The sequence below is a fragment of the Cryptotermes secundus genome, unplaced genomic scaffold (genome assembly GCF_002891405.2).
Source record: "Cryptotermes secundus unplaced genomic scaffold, Csec_1.0 scaffold463, whole genome shotgun sequence".
Classification (NCBI taxonomy): domain Eukaryota; kingdom Metazoa; phylum Arthropoda; class Insecta; order Blattodea; family Kalotermitidae; genus Cryptotermes; species Cryptotermes secundus.
The window spans coordinates 21,336-39,150 of record NW_019735561.1 but is presented as its reverse complement, the minus strand read 5'-3'; the positions used below and the strand labels follow the sequence as shown (position 1 = coordinate 39,150).

At 40.6% G+C, this 17,815-nt stretch overlaps 1 protein-coding gene across 1 annotated transcript in view; it reads left to right on the top strand.

Annotated features, from left to right (window-relative positions):
• The window catches only part of LOC111869564 (neuropilin and tolloid-like protein 2), a gene marked incomplete at its 3' end in the record, with an annotated part of 419,957 nt that extends 413,982 nt beyond the window's left edge, over positions 1-5,975 (top strand). The window contains exon 5 of the mRNA XM_023861190.2: positions 5,815-5,975. Coding sequence (XP_023716958.1) covers positions 5,815-5,975 — 161 coding nt within the window. The remainder of the gene's footprint in view (positions 1-5,814) is intronic.
• Between the last annotated feature and the right edge of the window lie 11,840 nt (positions 5,976-17,815).

Genomic DNA, 17,815 nt, shown 5'->3' with positions numbered 1-17,815 from the left:
GGCACTATGCTACAAGTTGGAAGGCCGCGTGATCAAATCCAAATGACGTAGATTTTTTCAATTTATCTAATCCCTCTAGCCGCACTATGGTTCTAGGTTCGACTGAGCCTCTAATAGAAATGAGTACCAGGAATATTCCTTGGGTTAAAGGGCGCCTGATGCATAGGGCTGGCAACCTCACCGCCATCTATGAACCGATTTTCTAGAAAATGTGGGAGCCTCAACATCTCACAACCTCATGGACCTCCACGGCCTCTTACAGGGATAACTTTACCTCTTTTATTTTACTTTGCTAAGTAGGCAGTACTGAAATGCTCATATATCCATGCTCTGCATGACATTCAACCCTTTAAGCATACCTTTCTTTCGGCTTTATGCTGCTCATTCGTTTATGAATACAAGACACAGTTAAGTTTGGACTACACCGGTTATACCCAGTTTCCAGTCCAACTCAAACGGCAAGTTGCCTGACAACTAGGCGGATCACACTAGCACAATACTGTCAGGCTGGGGAGTGCGCGTCCAAGGAGAGATACAGGTATATTTGCGTCTGCCTGCGCAACTCTGTGGACAATTTCGAGCTACTCCTCAGTAGTCTCATATTGTCGTGCCAGGCTCGGCGTGTGGTTCATAGATCGAAAGCGAGCAGCATGTGGCTCTAAATTATATAAGTTCGACTCTTTGTTAATAATAGCTAACGCGCAAGCCCGAGACTTGCTGTGGACCACGAATTGCTAGCTAGAATATTACATTTCTGAAGGATCTGGTATATACGGAAATCTCAGGCAATCAGTGGTTACAAAAATTATACTTCACATTATTATATTATATTATATTATACAACTTAGCATTAGAGCACGAAGTATCTGAAATAATTGCTCTTAAGATAGGAAGAGCGGGTTGTATTTGAATTCTTGGGTTTTTCTTTCTGGTTATTACATGATATTGCTACTTCTATACAAAATAAGTAACAAATGTTTATTATATACTACCGTATTATGTTGCATAAATTAAATAAAATAACAGAATCGTAAAACCTGTACAGATGAGAAGAAAGCAGTCTTCTGGAATGTGGTACCGTGTAGATGTGGTGTTAACTGATGTTTCGGAGGAACGTATCGCCTCCGTCTTCAGGACAGAAGGAAAAATAAGAAATCCGCAAGTGAAGAGACCGTGAGAACCGGTACAAGCAGATTTCTTTTTTTTCCTTCTACACTGAAGATGGAGCCGATACGTTCCTCCGAAACGTCGGTTAACACCACATCTACACGGTGCCACATCCCAGAAGATTGCTTTCGTCATAATCACCGCCGTAGAAACCTCAAATCTTACACACTACAGATGAGGTTTGTATAAAATTTCTCTGTGACATGAATTAGAGAAAGGGATGTAAAAGCCAAAACTCCAATGCTGCTATAAAAATAGTTTCTTTTTAAGAATATTTCCACAAATGGTTCTTCTCTCTTACCGTTTCGACAAAATAATTTCTTCTATCATCATTTAAAAATTCAGTTTCTCCCTCACACAGACACCGTGTGTCCTAATTATATAGATCGGTTTAACAAATTCGTTCACATGTTTAATTACTGCTAAGAAAAGTAAATCGCTGTATATTCTGAGAACAATACGAAACGAACACATAACAATCATCGTGTATTCTATAGTTAAGATCATGTGGAACATTATGCTTTGTGAGGTTGAAAAATTTCCGACCTCTGGGATAGGGTGCTCCAAGGGTGTGACAGACTGTTCCATTCTCCCCTATCTTTCTCTTCTATTCCATCGTTATCTCTTTTTTTCTCTCAGTTTTCTTCAATTATCTTTCATTCCTTTCTCTCTGCGCTCTATCCCCTTTTAAGCTACTTCACTTCTCCATTTCTTCTTTCCTTCTTTCTTATGCACATATATCATTTCTCTTCTTTATGTCTTTAGCTTGCCTCCCTAATTCCATTTCACAACGTACTATCAATTATTTGGTTATGAATGTTAGGACGAAATGTGGTAATGCAATTTTGTTCTGTGAGAACAGATATGCCGATTACAACGACCGCGCGGTCTAAGACGTGAACTATATTCTCTCGCTCGAACCCTGGGATCGTGGGTTCGAATCTCACTCAAAGCATGGATGTCTGTTTACGTTTATTCTATTTCTGTTTTTTTTTTGTGTGTGTGTAGGGAGAGGCCTTGCGACGGGCTGATCCCCTTACCAAGGTGTCCTGCCAACTGTGTATAGAATTAGGAAACCGAAGAGGCCAAGGTTCAACAAGCGACTGTAGAGACATAGATATAGGTACATAGGTGGGTAGGCGGGTAGGCAGGCAGGCAGGCATGTAGGTAGTTAGGTAGGCAGGCAGTTAGGTAGGTAGATATGCTTCGTCATTAGCCTGGAGACATTGACTAATCCACAGCAAAAGTCTGAGTCAGAAGAGTGTGTCAGCGGTTCGGATTCGAAACATGTACCTTCCACATGGCAGTCAGGCTCCTTAACATTATGCTGCCCCACTCGCTTTGTTTCAATAATTATGCTTTTTACTTTCTTGTAGCTATTTAATTTAAGATGCGCGAAACAAAAAAGCACATAATGTGCCCCAAACTCTTCGGTTTTTCCACCAAAATCCATTTTAAGTTCTTATTTTGTTACATTCAAAGAGAAAATTGCAACCTGCCGGAGTGAAAGAACATGCCTCGCTTCTGCGATGAAAATAAAATTGCATTTCCATGAATATCTCCCTGCCTTGCCATGATTTACTTTTATTAAGAGCAACGGAGCGTGTACAATTCCTTTCTTTCCTGCGATAAGTTTGCTGTAGCAATGCTCTGTATAGGGCCTACTTGTATTCGGGATACAGGGTTTCAGATCCAGGCTGACTTAAAGGATTATACTGCCTGAATATTTTTGTATCGTGGTTTTTCAGCAGTGTCTCCGTGAGACGACTTCATTCCCCATGTTAAGGAGCTTGCTGTCAATGCTCATTTTACCATTTAATTTAACACCATATAGCATCTGCTGAAGTTTAAATGTCGCTAAATGCCCCCATAATCAGCAAGGTTCAGCAGAAGAAGCAATATGATTGATATTGGTTTGGATCCGACACATAACAGCAACATGTCTGCTTTCCTCAATTTTGTGAAGAATTTGCAGTTTAAGTTAGTGTAAGCGAATAAATACGTTTTTACTATAGGAAGTTATGTAGACTAATATATTTGGGAACATGTGCTGTCCGTGCTTCTGTAGTTATACGTGAACAATAAAATAAAAACAAAATGTTGGCGCATTGGTGACTATTTTGTTGTTTCAGAAATATTGTTTTGTATACTGTCCTTACTGTATATATCACATATCCTATATTTTTTCCTTATGCCTTAACAGATTAATCGACTAAGGAATTTATTAGAAAATTTTACTTTATAAGATTTCGCACATTCCTGTAGTAAGATTGCTTTGTTTGCATAGAATGACAGGGCTTGGCAAAGTGGCAATATATATGTATATTTTTTCTCAGTGTGCATCCTTTTGCGTGTCATGAGCAAATGGCAAGGTAAGGTTTCAATCAACACAACAAACGTGGTTTTATAATCAATCAATATTCAGATAGAATTTTCTTTCCTACCGTTACAATGTTTCCGACCTCATGGGACGATCATTAGGCAGTAATATGATCGTATCACTAAAGTTATTGAATTTCTAAATATGGATTATATTTAGTGCAACACGTCCATGTTTTAAAGTTATGCCTATGTTAGAAAGTAAGGAATACAATGTTGACCTTCTTAAAATATTAAGGTTATACAAAGAATTTGTAATAAAAATTATATTGAAATTATAACCATGTACAATTTATCGAAGACGAAAAGATATTATATTACGAGATAATGACTTGGGAATAAAATTGAAAGTTAGCAGCATTTTATGGAACCCGAAGTTTAATTACCGTGTTCACAAGAGCCCTCTACTGGTCCCTATCCTGAGCCAATCTAATCCATACCATCCCATTTTATCTGTCTAAGATCCATTTTAATATTAAGAAAGCAGTCTTCTGGAATGTGGCGCCGTATAGATGTGGTTAACACTACACGTACACTGCGCCACATTCCAGAAGACTGCTTTCTTCATAGTCACCGCCGTGAAAACCTCAAATCTTACGTTTTAATATTGTCCACTCACCTACGCTTTGGTCTTCCCAATGGTCTCTTTCCTTCTGCATTTCCCACCAATATCCTATATGCATTTCTCGTCACCTATATTCGTGCTACATGCCTTCCGCACCTCATCCTCCTTGATTTGATCATTCTAATTATACTTGGAAAATTAAAAGTTATACAATTAAAATATAAAAATATGAAAAATATTGGAACAAATATTAAGATTATGGGACATGATGTTGAAATTTCTCGTGTAATGTTCAGAGTTTCCAGTGTTGTGTGAATAATTGTGGGAAGCCACATCGTTGAGCGCCTCTCAAGTTGGATGTCATTACGCCCGAGGTTGTGCTGTAGTAATGTATTTTGGATATTATTGTTATGGGCTGTTACTATGTGTTAATATTCATGCAGTATACGTCTTTGGTATAGGTTGTAAGATATTGCTACTATTAATGTACATGTGCCTTGCTCTCTGTACGTGCGTTACATATGTCGTAGCTTGGTTCAACTTGAGGATAGAAACATGTAGCGGTAGAAAATTCATTGTGTATATTGATTGATTGTAAAACCACGTTTGTTGTGTTGACGGAAACCTTATCTTGCCATATATATGTTAAGATAGGTTTAAACACGAACGCACAGACAAATTACTGACAACAGAATTTTTGTTGATCTAAATGGAAGTCATAATTTCTATTTATATAATTGCGCTGCAAATCGGTACAGTTATATAAATATAATATATAAAATACAGGCTGAATATCTCTATCCATTTACTAGTATTCGCATGCCCATGAAGACTTCCAAAAACTAGTTTCAAATTCAGCCAGAGGAAGCCGAAATCTGCAGTTGGTCGTAAAAAGGATATCCCGAAAGTAAAGATACAAAGTCCAGAAAATATTTGTAAGGCGTCTTTTTTATTAACTTTACCTCTTTTAAAACACACCTTAATTACTTTTCAATATAGCCACCATGGATCACAATGCACTTAGTGAGCCTGGGAAAGAGTTTTTTTTTTATTTTAGCGTCGTAGAAATCTCCCGCCTGGTCTCTTAGACATGGAGAACAGTTCTTGACAATTTCGGACTTGATTGATGAGTTCATCGATGGTTAAACGTCTGTCAGCACGAATATTTTCATCATTTTTTTTTTGATGACTTCTTCAGTGACAACGGATGGCATTCACTTCTTCCCACTTCAAATTCAAGACATTTTGTCACGTTTTGCCTTTTCATGACAAGTTCGCCGTAAACAGAAACAAGTTGGCGATGAATTTCAGCACAAGTTTCTCATTTCGTAATGAAGAAATCGAATTACTGCACTAACCTCACATTTGGCGGGATTTTGAATTGACACGGCCATTTTAAACATATACTGCGATCACAACGTTGCCCTGACTGTGGTCGGAGAACTCCGCCCTGTCATACCTTTTCTATCTTACACGGCAGTACTGCAATTTCTAAAGAAAAAATATATCCCTTGCATATTTTACTGGACTTGTATCTTTACTTTCCTGATATCCCTCGTAGGCAATCTGAGAGGTGCGGGGAATATCTGAGGCGGACCGCCGATGGCCAACTGCCCCGTAATACGTATGAGGGACCACAAACCCAAAGCATTTGAACAGTAACCGTCACAGTTCTACAAAATTTCCTGTACTGACTGTTGAAGGCGAGAGCCATGTCGAGATGCCGGCATGCCAGATCTTTCTGTATGGGTACCAGGGCTGGGTGAACAGCAGCTTGATAAACACTTCCTACCTAGAGAAGACTAATCAGTTGGCGAAACCCATTGACTGCATGTGGATTATCAACGTGACGGTGGGATGGAAGGTAAGCGAACGATTCATTTCCATTATTTTTTATCTGTTTCTGTTTTTCCTTCTTTTTATTTTTGCAACAGGAAGGAAGATGAAGAATGCCGTCTTCTTGAATGTGATGCCGTGTGAATATTGTGTTAACCGAGTTTCGGAGGAATGTATCGCCTTCATCTTCAGGGTACAAGAAATCTGCGAGCGAGGAACCAGCGTGAGCAGGTGGCTGCAGACTGACTGAGAACAATATCTACACGGCCCCACATCCCAGAAGACGGCGTCCTTCATAGTCACCGCCGTGAGCACCTCATATCTTACACAGGAAAGAACACGTGTTATTTTCAGCTGACTTGGCCTGAACAACGGGAGACCTAATTCTCTTCACTTCCTTCAATGTCGTCGTAATATGACACTTTCAAACTTTGATGATTTATTTATTTATTTGCGTAAATTTTAATTTTGCCTTTGGTTCTATATGGGTGTGAAAGTTGGTCTCTGATATTAAGGGAGGAACATAGACTGAGGTTGTTTGAGAACAGAGTGTTGAGGAGAATATTTGGACCGAAGAGAGTTGAAGTGACAGGAGGTTGGAGAAAACTGCATAATGAGGAGCTTTATAACTTGTACTCTTCTCCAAGTATAATTAGAATGATCAAATCAAGGAGGATGAGATAGGAAGGGCATGTAGCACGAATGGGGTAGAGTAGTATTGCATATAGGATATTGGCGGGAAAGCCGGAAGAAAGGAGACCACTGGAAAGACCAAGGAGTAGATGGGTGGATAATATTAAAATGGATCTCAGAGAGAAAGTATGGGATGTTATGAATTGGATTTACCTGGCCCAGGATAAGGACCGTTGGAGGGCTCTTGTGAACACGATAAAGAACCTTCGGGTTCCACAAAATATTGGGAAATTCTTGAGTAGCTGCACAACTGTTAGTTTCTCAAGAAGGTCTCATCTCCATGAGGGTGAATTATTTATATATTTCCATAGGAACAAAAGAGTTGATGAATAATACGAGTAATACGCATGGGGAAATATGTTTTACCAGTGAATATTTACTCATCAGAGACAGGATATTAATAGCCATGCCCATGAAATTCCTCCATTTGTTCCAGAAATTATTTCATTTGGGAGGCAGACGACACATGCACAAACGCCCGTGCTCTAATTTGAAGCACATGTATTATTGTAGTGTGTTGTCTCTTTTGCATAGTTCAGGTTACATTCAACCTCGCTTTAGTATTCATTTGTTGCTGATAAACTATCCTGTTGCAGAGAAAATCAAATCACAGGTAAAATTCAGAAGGCCTGACGCAGTTGTCAGATTTAACTTTACATTTCTTTCGTCTAAATACTCAATATATGGAAATATTTTTCCAGTGGAATTCGTAGATAGCTCTTGACTCTATTTTATATCTTGTACCATTTCTCTATGATGTTTGAATTTTATGGAAATCTGTAGAATTTTGTTCCGGCTTTATGTAAAGCAGGGATTATATTGGACTGAACAAAAACAGAAACAAACTCCGTGGTTTAAGTATGCAAGCGAACTATACCGACCGAGCATACGCCGCTTGTCGGCGAAATTAGTGCCAACTTCAGCGGTTAGAGGGTGTAACGTTGTCAGCGCAACGTATCCCCACGGCAGTTAATCTCGGGTTTCTAGACCGGAGCAGATTTTTCCTTGAAATATCTCTTCAGTTATCCTCACGAGGTTGAATGGACCCCGTTCTAGACACAACGCTTCTCAGAAAATCTGGTAGCGCTGGGAATCGAACCTGGTCCTCTGGATCTGTAGCCACGAAATCTGACCACTAGATCACAGAGGTGGTCTTATATTGGACTGATACGAAACAAAATTAAATTTCTTTGATTGATTTTCTTTAAAATTTCCATTACGAATTCCATTAAAATATGTTCATAGGTTTCTGAGATATACCAGACGATCAGGATACAGTCATTCCGTGCAAGGAACATCCAAATTTGGGAGTAGGTCAAATACGAGGACTGGCTATAGCTTCTGATTTATGTAGCTTTGTGATCAGTGGAAGTTGGATTCGCGACTTTGGAATAAAGGCTCGGGACTGAATAACTTACAAGTACAAATGAACAAGCGATGTGTCTGATGTAACTAATGGAGCACAGTCGTTGTGACAAACTTACTGACGAATGTTTGCAAAGTTTCCTTTACTTCACAAGTTCTCCTTAATTACAGTAATAAGCTTTAGTGGCTGCGATAGGCGGGCATCTACTGTGTGCTTTAGTGCTACCATCTGTCTTCCGTATGTCGAAATTTCATCATGCTTTTCTTAACGGTAATATTGTAGACTTGTATTCGAGAGCCAGGACTTACCCAGTTCCAACTTTGGAAGGGTTAACGAATTGCAGACTGACGCTTTCCATGACTATTCTCTGCCTTTCCATGACGAGTTAGTATAAAATACAAACTCCATGGCCTGTAGTTCGCAAGCAAACTATACCGACAGAGCGACCGCCACTTGTTGGCGAAGTTAGTGCCAACTTTTGAGGAGAGAGGTCAGCTCACCGGTTCCCCACAGCCGTTAATTTCGGTTTTCTAGACTGGAGCCTCTATTTCCTTGAAATAGCTCCTCAGTTATCCTCACGAGGCCGAGTGGGCCTCGTTCTAGAACCACTACTTCTCAGAAAATCTGTTAGCGCCGGGAATCGAACCCGGGACCTCTGGTTCTGTAGCTAGGAACTCTGACCTCTAGAACATGGGCGGTCGGAGTTAGGATATAGCATCTTTAAATAATATATAACTTTCTCCTTATAATTCCTTACTTACCTTATATTCGTAATAATAGTTGTATCTCATTCGACGCTTTATATTATCACGTGATGAAGTGACTATAGACGGGGATTGGATTGATAATCGCATTTATTAAACTCTTAAGGAACTCGTGATTACAATTTAAAAATTATTATCACACTAAGATTAGTATTTTCAGTCACGGTCTTCACTGCACTACTTGGTAAAGTCTTCCAACAGTGGACGATTATCTGTTCTCGCGCTCACGTCCTCGCAGGCTGGCGGCCATCTCACACAAACATCCTACTTTTCTGACTGCCGTCTCAAAACTCTTTCGTGATGGCAGCTGGTTCTCTTTTTATAGTCTCGGTACGGAACGCTGACAAAAATCTCTTCCATCAATGCCTGCGTCTCTGTTGCCTAGCAACGGGCGTGTTTGTAGAGCAACGATTGTCTCTGCTGGCTTTATAATTCTTGCTTTCAGCAGATATGCCAAAATTTCTGCGGTTGAAACATCAATGTTGTGTAAGAGTTAACTAACCGTTCTCCTCATAATTGCCTCTCATGTCTGAATGTTATACATTAAACTAGACCACAACCGACTCCTTCAAAATCCTTACTCACGGGTCGTTCATGAGAATCGTACCCTCATATGGCCCATATGCTATAGCTACGCATTTGTAAAATCATCGGAAAGCCAAGGAATTAATAAGCTATTCTGCATAACAAGAACAAGTTGCTATCACTTTCATATGATATGTAAATACCCATTACATCAACTGACACAATTTCTAAAATCCTTAGAAACCAATCCTCTAACTCTCTGGGTTAGAGACTATTGCGCGCCGATTTAATCATCTCGTGGCAGCCAACGAATCGTGCTCTACATTGCAAACTTGTTGAATAAGTAGCAAGGCAGTGATAACATTCTGATATGAAACATGAGTTCCCTTAATGAAAATTGACCTTAATTTGCTTTCAGTGACCTGCTAGTATCTCTGCCTCATTTCTGTGTCAGAATGTTCCTGCAATGATTAATTAGCTTCAGTTGGATACGGACCTACATCTGGTAATGAGGCTTCGAAATACACCGTGTACATTTTCAGTGTGTACAAATATTATGTTTTCAGACATTATCCATCGTCTTGTCTTTACCTAAAAACCGTCCTGTTTATTTTTCAAAATACAACGTTTCGGACACTGAACTCTGTCTCCGTCTTCAGGTAAAATCTTCTCAGTTTAGCCCAATCGATAGAGCTAGTCCCTGTCTTAGGACTCATGATATTGGAAGCTCCATATCACAGTCATCGTTCTCTTAAGATAACTTTACGAGCCAGCAAGGCCCTGCTAAGAAATAGGATTCAGTTCCGCCATTTAAAAAAAAAAGCCGCACTTGAAGGTTCCGGAGATAAGGATTGGACACAACTGAATAGGTTTTACTTGAAGACGGTGACAGAATTTGAAACGTTATTTTTGGGTTTAAACAGGACGGTGTTTTAGATAAAGCAGAACGATAAATAATTTCTAGAAACATAATATTTTTACTAATACCATCGTCACAGGTCTTCCAATCCAATTTGTGTAATCCAAGATTACACAAATACGTTTTACATTATTGACAAAGGGGATATTCTTCCATTCGATGTAAGAGGAGCCTCGGGGGGAGGGGCAGGCTAAGTGTATGAGAAAAGTAGATGGCCTGAGTCTTATCTTTATTTTTTGTTCCAGCGTTCACACCACGTCTCAATAGCACTGAGACCTCGCTGCAGCTTTCTGAGAACATAACCCTCTTTGCGGTCTGTTGCATATATACAGATGTCATCAGGTATATGGGGTGTATCATTTATATATATATACGGTACAATGTGGGGGACAGAACGGAACCTTGTGGCACCCCTGCTTATATATTTCTAGCGTAGATGTTTCACTTTCGACCGAAACTGAATTTTCTCTGAGCAAGAAAGGAATTAATAAGATTCATTAGACTGATCGAAACTTTTAATTCGGATAATTTATATAGCAAGCTAAGGTGCCATATTTTATTAAAGTTTTTTTTTTAATATTAAAACAGCAGCCGTAGGCATGTTATTGTTGAAATTTAATCTGACATATTCCGTAAGCCTCATACACTGAAGTGTCGTGTCAACGCGGTACAACATCTGCAATTGGAAGAGCGTTGTTAAATAGTTTTTAAATCCATAAAAATATCTACAAAGATATCTGTCTTTACTGACTTTATAGCACATCAACAGGAGTTCTGTATCTAACATAGAAATCAGTGAGATATATAAAATTGCAAAGGATACAATTTGAAAGCTCTTGTACTCCGAGCTGGAGTACATCTTTCCTCTTTGGTACAGTTTATGTTCCTGTGTTCTTGTGAGGCGTGGGAATGTGGCCCGTTCCGATGTGGGGAGAGGGTGTTCAAGTACACCCCTCCACCCATCCTCGCACCCTTACCTTGGTAAACACATTGCCATGATGCGATAGTCTGCCGCTGGGCAGGAAGCCAAGTCAGACAACTTTCATGGGGAGGACAATCAATGGCCGGTAATTCATTGGCTCAGACTGCGTACACGTCGGACCGTGGCGATTGTTATCTGCTTGAACACGAGAGTGGCTTATGGTACGAGTCCGTGGTCCTCCCGGACAGCTTCGTGTTCTTATGGCTGAACAAGGGACATAAATGTTCACATCCATCCATGGACATTACTTATCTTTGGTTCCGTGCTTCTCTTCCCACTTGCCCTTCATTTCTTTCTGATTATTTACATGAATCGTGTTCGTGATGAATCCAAGAACATATTAAATTGTGGCACTGATTGATACATTTATCTCGTCTCCTTATTGCAAATATGCAGATTGAAACATACCGTATACAATTGTAATTTGACTGTTTTTTTAAAGAGTATGAGATTTTGTCCAGTAGATTAACCATTTTTAAGACCAGTTATTGCTGTATATACCACATTCTTTAACGCACTAGAACTCTGCGGTCTACTCACGGAGGGTGCATGCAGTTTCGCAAATTTCTCACAATAAAAAGCTATTGTGTCCCTAAACAATATTAACCACTTTAACGGAACATAATATATTTCCTGTGAGATACAGACTGGATTTTATGTAATATTTATAAGAAATTCGGTCCTAAGACTCTTAAGAACGTTTGAGAGAAATATGCTGAAAGTAAAATTTTTATCGAAGAAGACAAAGCAACAGGAAAATTAAGAAATTTCCTTACTGAAGACACTTAATCTTCTTATTTGTCACCTAAACTTTTCTCTCACTCACTCAAGGAGCTGAGCCCTTCTTGAGAAGCCACCAATTCTGCAGCCACTCAAGAATTTCCCAGCTTTTTATGGAACCCGAAGGTTCATTACCGTCTTCAAAAGAGCCTTCCACTGGTCCGTATCTTGAGCCAGATCAATTCAATCCATACCATCCATTCCTATCTCTCTAAGATTCATTTTAATATTATCCACCCACCTAGTTCTTGGTCTTCCCATTGGTCGTCACCTAAAATTTTTAGGAAAATTAAATATGTATATGTTTACGTTGGAGGAACATGAGGCTCCGGTATAGAAACAAGCTGCGGTTCTGCTTTTCTCTATGTAGAATAGAGGAACTAGTATATAGGAGCTGTTGGTATGAGCTGTTGTCAATCGCCAGACTTTGGGTAATATTTAAAGTAAATAGAACTGACTATGCTGTGCTTTCGTTAAGTATATTCAGAAAGAAATTTGGTAGGATAACCTTATGGGAGGGGACAGAGGCATGAGCAAGAATGTGAAGATGATATGATGATTAGAAACTGCACTATGACCACACATCGTACTCACACGTTTCCATGGAACTGCCGCCAGAACCAGTGTTCCTGTCATGACTGCAGTTCACTTATAAATCAGGCACTTGCCACATCTAAACTCTAAACATTGCAGTATGCTGCTAATTCTATTTATTTTACAAACTACGTTTTGCAGATTATCCCTTAGGGCCCACATACTCTCCTCCCGAGCACGCGGGTCCTTTCATACGAAGGGGCGGCGATCTCCCGTTCATGCCTCATCCCCTTGCTGCATGTCCACCGCTCTCCGCTGCTGGACAAAGCGAGGCCCGGCGCTTTCTGCCCGTAGCGAACGAACTGCTTCCCCGAGGCATACCAGAGAGACCCAGCCTCGACCGTTCTCCAATCTCTTCCTTCCCTTACCCGGGGGAATCAAGGAGGTGAGCTCGGTGACCGTGGAAGATTGCCTGGACGGACACAACCATCTTCACTCATTGGTGGTACGCTCACACTTACACATGCATTCATACAAATACTCGAACACGCACTGGGTCTAAATATTCAAGAACAGAGATGTGGGACGAATATGATGTGCAGAAATTGAAGTTAAGCTGCCTTCATAATCTTATATAATGTGCTATGTAAACCAGTGCTAAATCAGTTCTAAAGAGTAATCAGCCAAATCAATGGGGAGACAGTTGATGTTTAACACTTCAGCAATTATCTGTCTCCACTGTTTTGTAAAATCTTCAAATCATACATGGTGATGCGCTACGTACTATACTGTGTAGGGCCTTCAGTGGAGAAGAACCTCGCGACAAACAATGAAACAATATCCGCTGCTAGGGAACAGACTCTTAATAAACAAGTACTGCGTAACGCCTTCGCAAACAAACACGTTCCCGCGGAAACAATCGGGTTACAAAAATGGACGGTGTGTAATCTAGACAAGTAGAGACCTTAGTCAGTTGACAGCCTGTTGTAAGTGAGTTGTGAAGGGAAGACTTAGTTGGTGCAGTTGGAGAATCCTCATTGTTAGAAGCCGCGGTACGATGAGGCTAAGGCGACTCTGAGACTGAATATTTGGTTCTAAAATACAGAATGAATATCGTCTCTTATGGAAAATTGTAATGAGGTCAACAGTTAAGGGCATAAAATTTCTGCCGTGATATTATTGTTCTGAATGTCCGCGCCATAGCTCAAGCGGTTAGTCGCTTGCTTCCCACAGTGACGGCCCGGGTTCGATCCCGGGTCTAGTCAAGTGGGATTTGTGGTGGACAAAGTGGCGCTGGGCGGGTTTTCCCCGAGTACTTCGGTTTTTCCTGTCAATCTTCATTCCACCAAATTCTCCATCATCATAATCACCCGGGGCAGGCTACAATAGGTCAATCAGTGGCCGCCGTGCCGAGTGGACCCAGTTGAACTCCACCCCCAGCTAAGCGAATTGTTCTGAATAGTCATGATTCAAGTGAGGTAGATTGGAGAATAATATTAAAACTGATTCCACAGATATTTGTTGTGCGGATGTGAACTGAATTCTCTGGTTCGGGATGTGGTAAAATGGTTGGATCTTGTGAACATGTTAATACAACTTCCAAAAAAGGAAGGTAGGGAATTTCTTTAGCAGCGTGACCGTGTCAGTCATTCAGGACGGAATCTGATTTATGGAATTAGTTACTTCTGGAGTGTGAAATGTCTCTTAAGCGATGAACTGTCTTCATTTGCTGCGGGAGAGGGTGCGTCGTTAAATGTTACATTGTGCTGCAGTTCCAGTGAAAGCCGCTAGGCGGCACAGTGTGGCCGGTGTCCATCAGATAAACACGCGATTTATGTCTGTCGTCTGCATGGAATAGCCCGTAATGCGCGTCAGCAGTGAGAGGCAGAGAGACGCAAAGCTACATTTCCTATCCACACAGAGCAGCGTTTCAGTTCAGATGCACAGGAGACTGTGGGGTGATTTAAAATCATTAACTCCAAATTAACTCAAATTGGCCCTCAGTTAACTGTATTGTCTACATCTTTATTTCATATAATAGTCAGATTTGTCAGCCGGTCACGGTAGCCGAGCGGTCTAAGGCATGTACTGCCTTCGCTCGCTTGGAAACCGGGATCTTGGGTTCGGATACCACTCAGGGCATGGATATTTAATTTGTGTGTGTGCGATTTTCTGTGTTTGTGTACAGGTAGAGGCCTTGCGACGAGCTGATCACCCGCCCAAGGAGTCCTACCGAATGTGTAAGATCCAGAAAAACCGAAGTGAACGGTGAAGTTCATGGAGGCAGGCCTAGGCCCACTGGGGCTATAGTGCCAAGAAAAAAAAGATCAGACTTGTCTGTCAGGTGTTATAATTACCTTAGACAAGTTGGTTGGAAATTAAACACACAAGCTCCTATACTTTTCATATTCAACCAGAGGTAAATGCTATCATTTCAAACATAACATATTAATAATGTCAATTTATTTTAATGTGACATATTTTAGCAATAACTGTGTAAGCCCCACATTATGCTTGTTCAGTATGAGGTTCCTGCTGCCGCGAACATGAAAATTAAAATCTTGTTGTGCGTGACTCGTGTAGGTTTGTACATACCCTGTACCTTTCGGAGGAATATTCAGAATTTTTCCCACAAAAGTTGGTGGCAATAGGTCCCTCCAAAATGTTGATTCCCAAATTTGATCTTATGAAGAACACCATCGTTCCCTTGTATCGAATCGATTGGGCCATTAAAGAAGATTGTGCTGGGCGTCCATGATTCAGTCTGGCCACTGCTTTGTGTCCGGTTTTCTGTTTCCATATATCGCGTGTTAAATGGTGACACTGCCATGCAAGATTCTTGCTGTTCACTCTGCACTGCTTACGCTTATCTTGGACACATCTTCTTCACACAAGTCTTTCAGATTCTACAAATTGCTTGGAAATTATCCCTTGCTTCTAACATTAGTCATTGCAGAAAAGGGTACAGAGGGCATTGAAACGACAGTTCGTTCGTGCGGTGCAATCCAGCATTCCGAAGGAAGAGACGGCTATGATTTTAATAATTTTAGAACCATCCAGTCATCGTAGTTACAGTCATTCATTATGAATGAACAGATCAAATTGTTTCGCGCAGTGAACTTGCTACGAGTTTGAATGCCTCCAAAATAGTTGTCAGATGTTTATTCGCCAAAGAACTATCCTCTTTCATGGGTTGGGATAGCTCAGTCACTCCCGAACGGCCGGGATTGGTCACCCGATAGGGGAAAGATTTTTCTGTTCTCTATATCGTCCAGACCGGATCTGGGGCCCACGTAACTTCTTATCCAAATGGTACTGGGGTTTTTCCCGAGGCTAAAATATCCGGGGCGTGAAACTCACTACTCACCTCAATCTAGAGGTCAAGAATTAAGAATTCCGTCTTGTGTGATGTGGTGCCATGTATATATTTTGTTAAGCGACGTTTCGGAGGAACGTATCGCCTCTGAAACGCCGGTTAACAAAGTTTCTACACGGCGCCACATCCCAGAAGACGGCATTATTCATAGTCACAGCCGAGAAAACCTCAAATTTTACAAATTTTATTTTAATTCAAATATAATCACATATGTCGAGATATAAATTCAAGTGGGAGAAAACATCATTTAATGAATATCGAGAATGAAACAAGAAATGTTCTTGTGTTTTCGGAAAACGATTGTTAATTTTTCGGTAATGGGCGTGTGCATTCGGGAGACATTATTGTGTATAAGAGCGGAAATAATATTGCACAAATTTTTGTGTGAGGGAACAAGACTTAACGGAAAACATGAATTCGATTTAAATCGCATATTGCATTTTGTCTACAAACCGCTTTCAAACCAAGAAGTATGTAACGAACTATGTTTCAGATACACACAGACACACACGTATATCTTCATGTGTAGTGCGTTACTTCTGCCAGATTTTAACCAAACTTGGAATTTATATTTTATGAAAACCATCCTGTTGTGCTCAACTCCTCATGCGTACAGACGGAGAGACAGGCGCATTAATGGGGGTTTTTAATAAGCATTCAGAAGGGTTGGGAATGCGCATGGAAGCAAATAAGTCGCAAGGTACAGAAGATATATTTCTGCAGCTGTGGAAATTTGTATGCAATGTGTATTGTCGTTTTCGGTCGCTCTTTACGTTACCCTCCATTTTGTTGTTGTTACCGCTCGCTGCCTCCACTACTGGCCCAACGTTGATGAGCGCCAATTTCTTATAATCGACCCAATCAGTGAGACTTCAAGCCCCACACTTTGGGCATCAATTTATTGTAATCGCTCGCTTCACGGTTGCTGCGCCAGGTTCTCTTTATACCCGTTCTCCTACCCCTGTCTCTCCACTTTCTTTAACTGTCGTCTCCGGCCACTGGCTGCTGGGCTGCTACTGGTGGCGGCGGCTACAGCTGGCTTTACCCTGCTCCACTTCTCACAGTTTACATACCCCTGATCTTTAGGATAATAGATTGTAATTTGGGCGCCAGTAAACTGATAGTATCAGTTTACAGATTCATGAAAGGGGTGAAGGATTCATGAGGCGTTGCTGTGGTGGGTAGCTAGTTCTCCGGTAGAGCTAAGATTCTGTTCTCAGGTCGATTGGGGGGGGTCTCGCTTAGAAAGGGGAAGGGGGAACTCCTGTTATAACACACACACAAATCACAAATTTTTGGAGGGAGGCAGATTTTGCGTCCGTATGGTTCTTGAGTAGGGAAACAACTGACTAATTTATTACAAATTTCGTAGTGATGCTGATTTTGCGTCAGTATGGTTCTTTAATCTGGAAACAACTGACTAATTTATTATAAATTTCGGAGTGATGCAGATTTTGCGCCCGTATAGCTCTTGAGTCGTGAAACAATTGACTAATTTATTACAAATTTCGTAGTGATGCTGATTTTGCGTCAGTATGGTTCTTTAATCTGGAAACAACTGACTAATTTATTACAAATTTCGGAGTGATGCAGATTTTGCGCCCGTATAGTTCTTGAGTCGTGAAACAATTGACTAATGTATTACAAATTTCGGAGTGATGCAGATTTTGCGTCCGTATAGTTCTTGAGTAGGGAAACAACTGACTAATTTATTACAAATTTCGTAGTGATGCTGATTTTGCGTCCGTATGGTTCTTGAGTAGGGAAACAAATAACTCAGCAGAATGACCTCTTCTCAACTCTCTGAGCCTTCTCGGCCCACAAGTCAACTCCGTAAATTACAAGGATTGGTCATTTTTTAAAAATGGGAGTACCTTAATTAACTATTCCCCCAAACCCGTTTAAGGATTACAGGGAATTTCGGCTGCA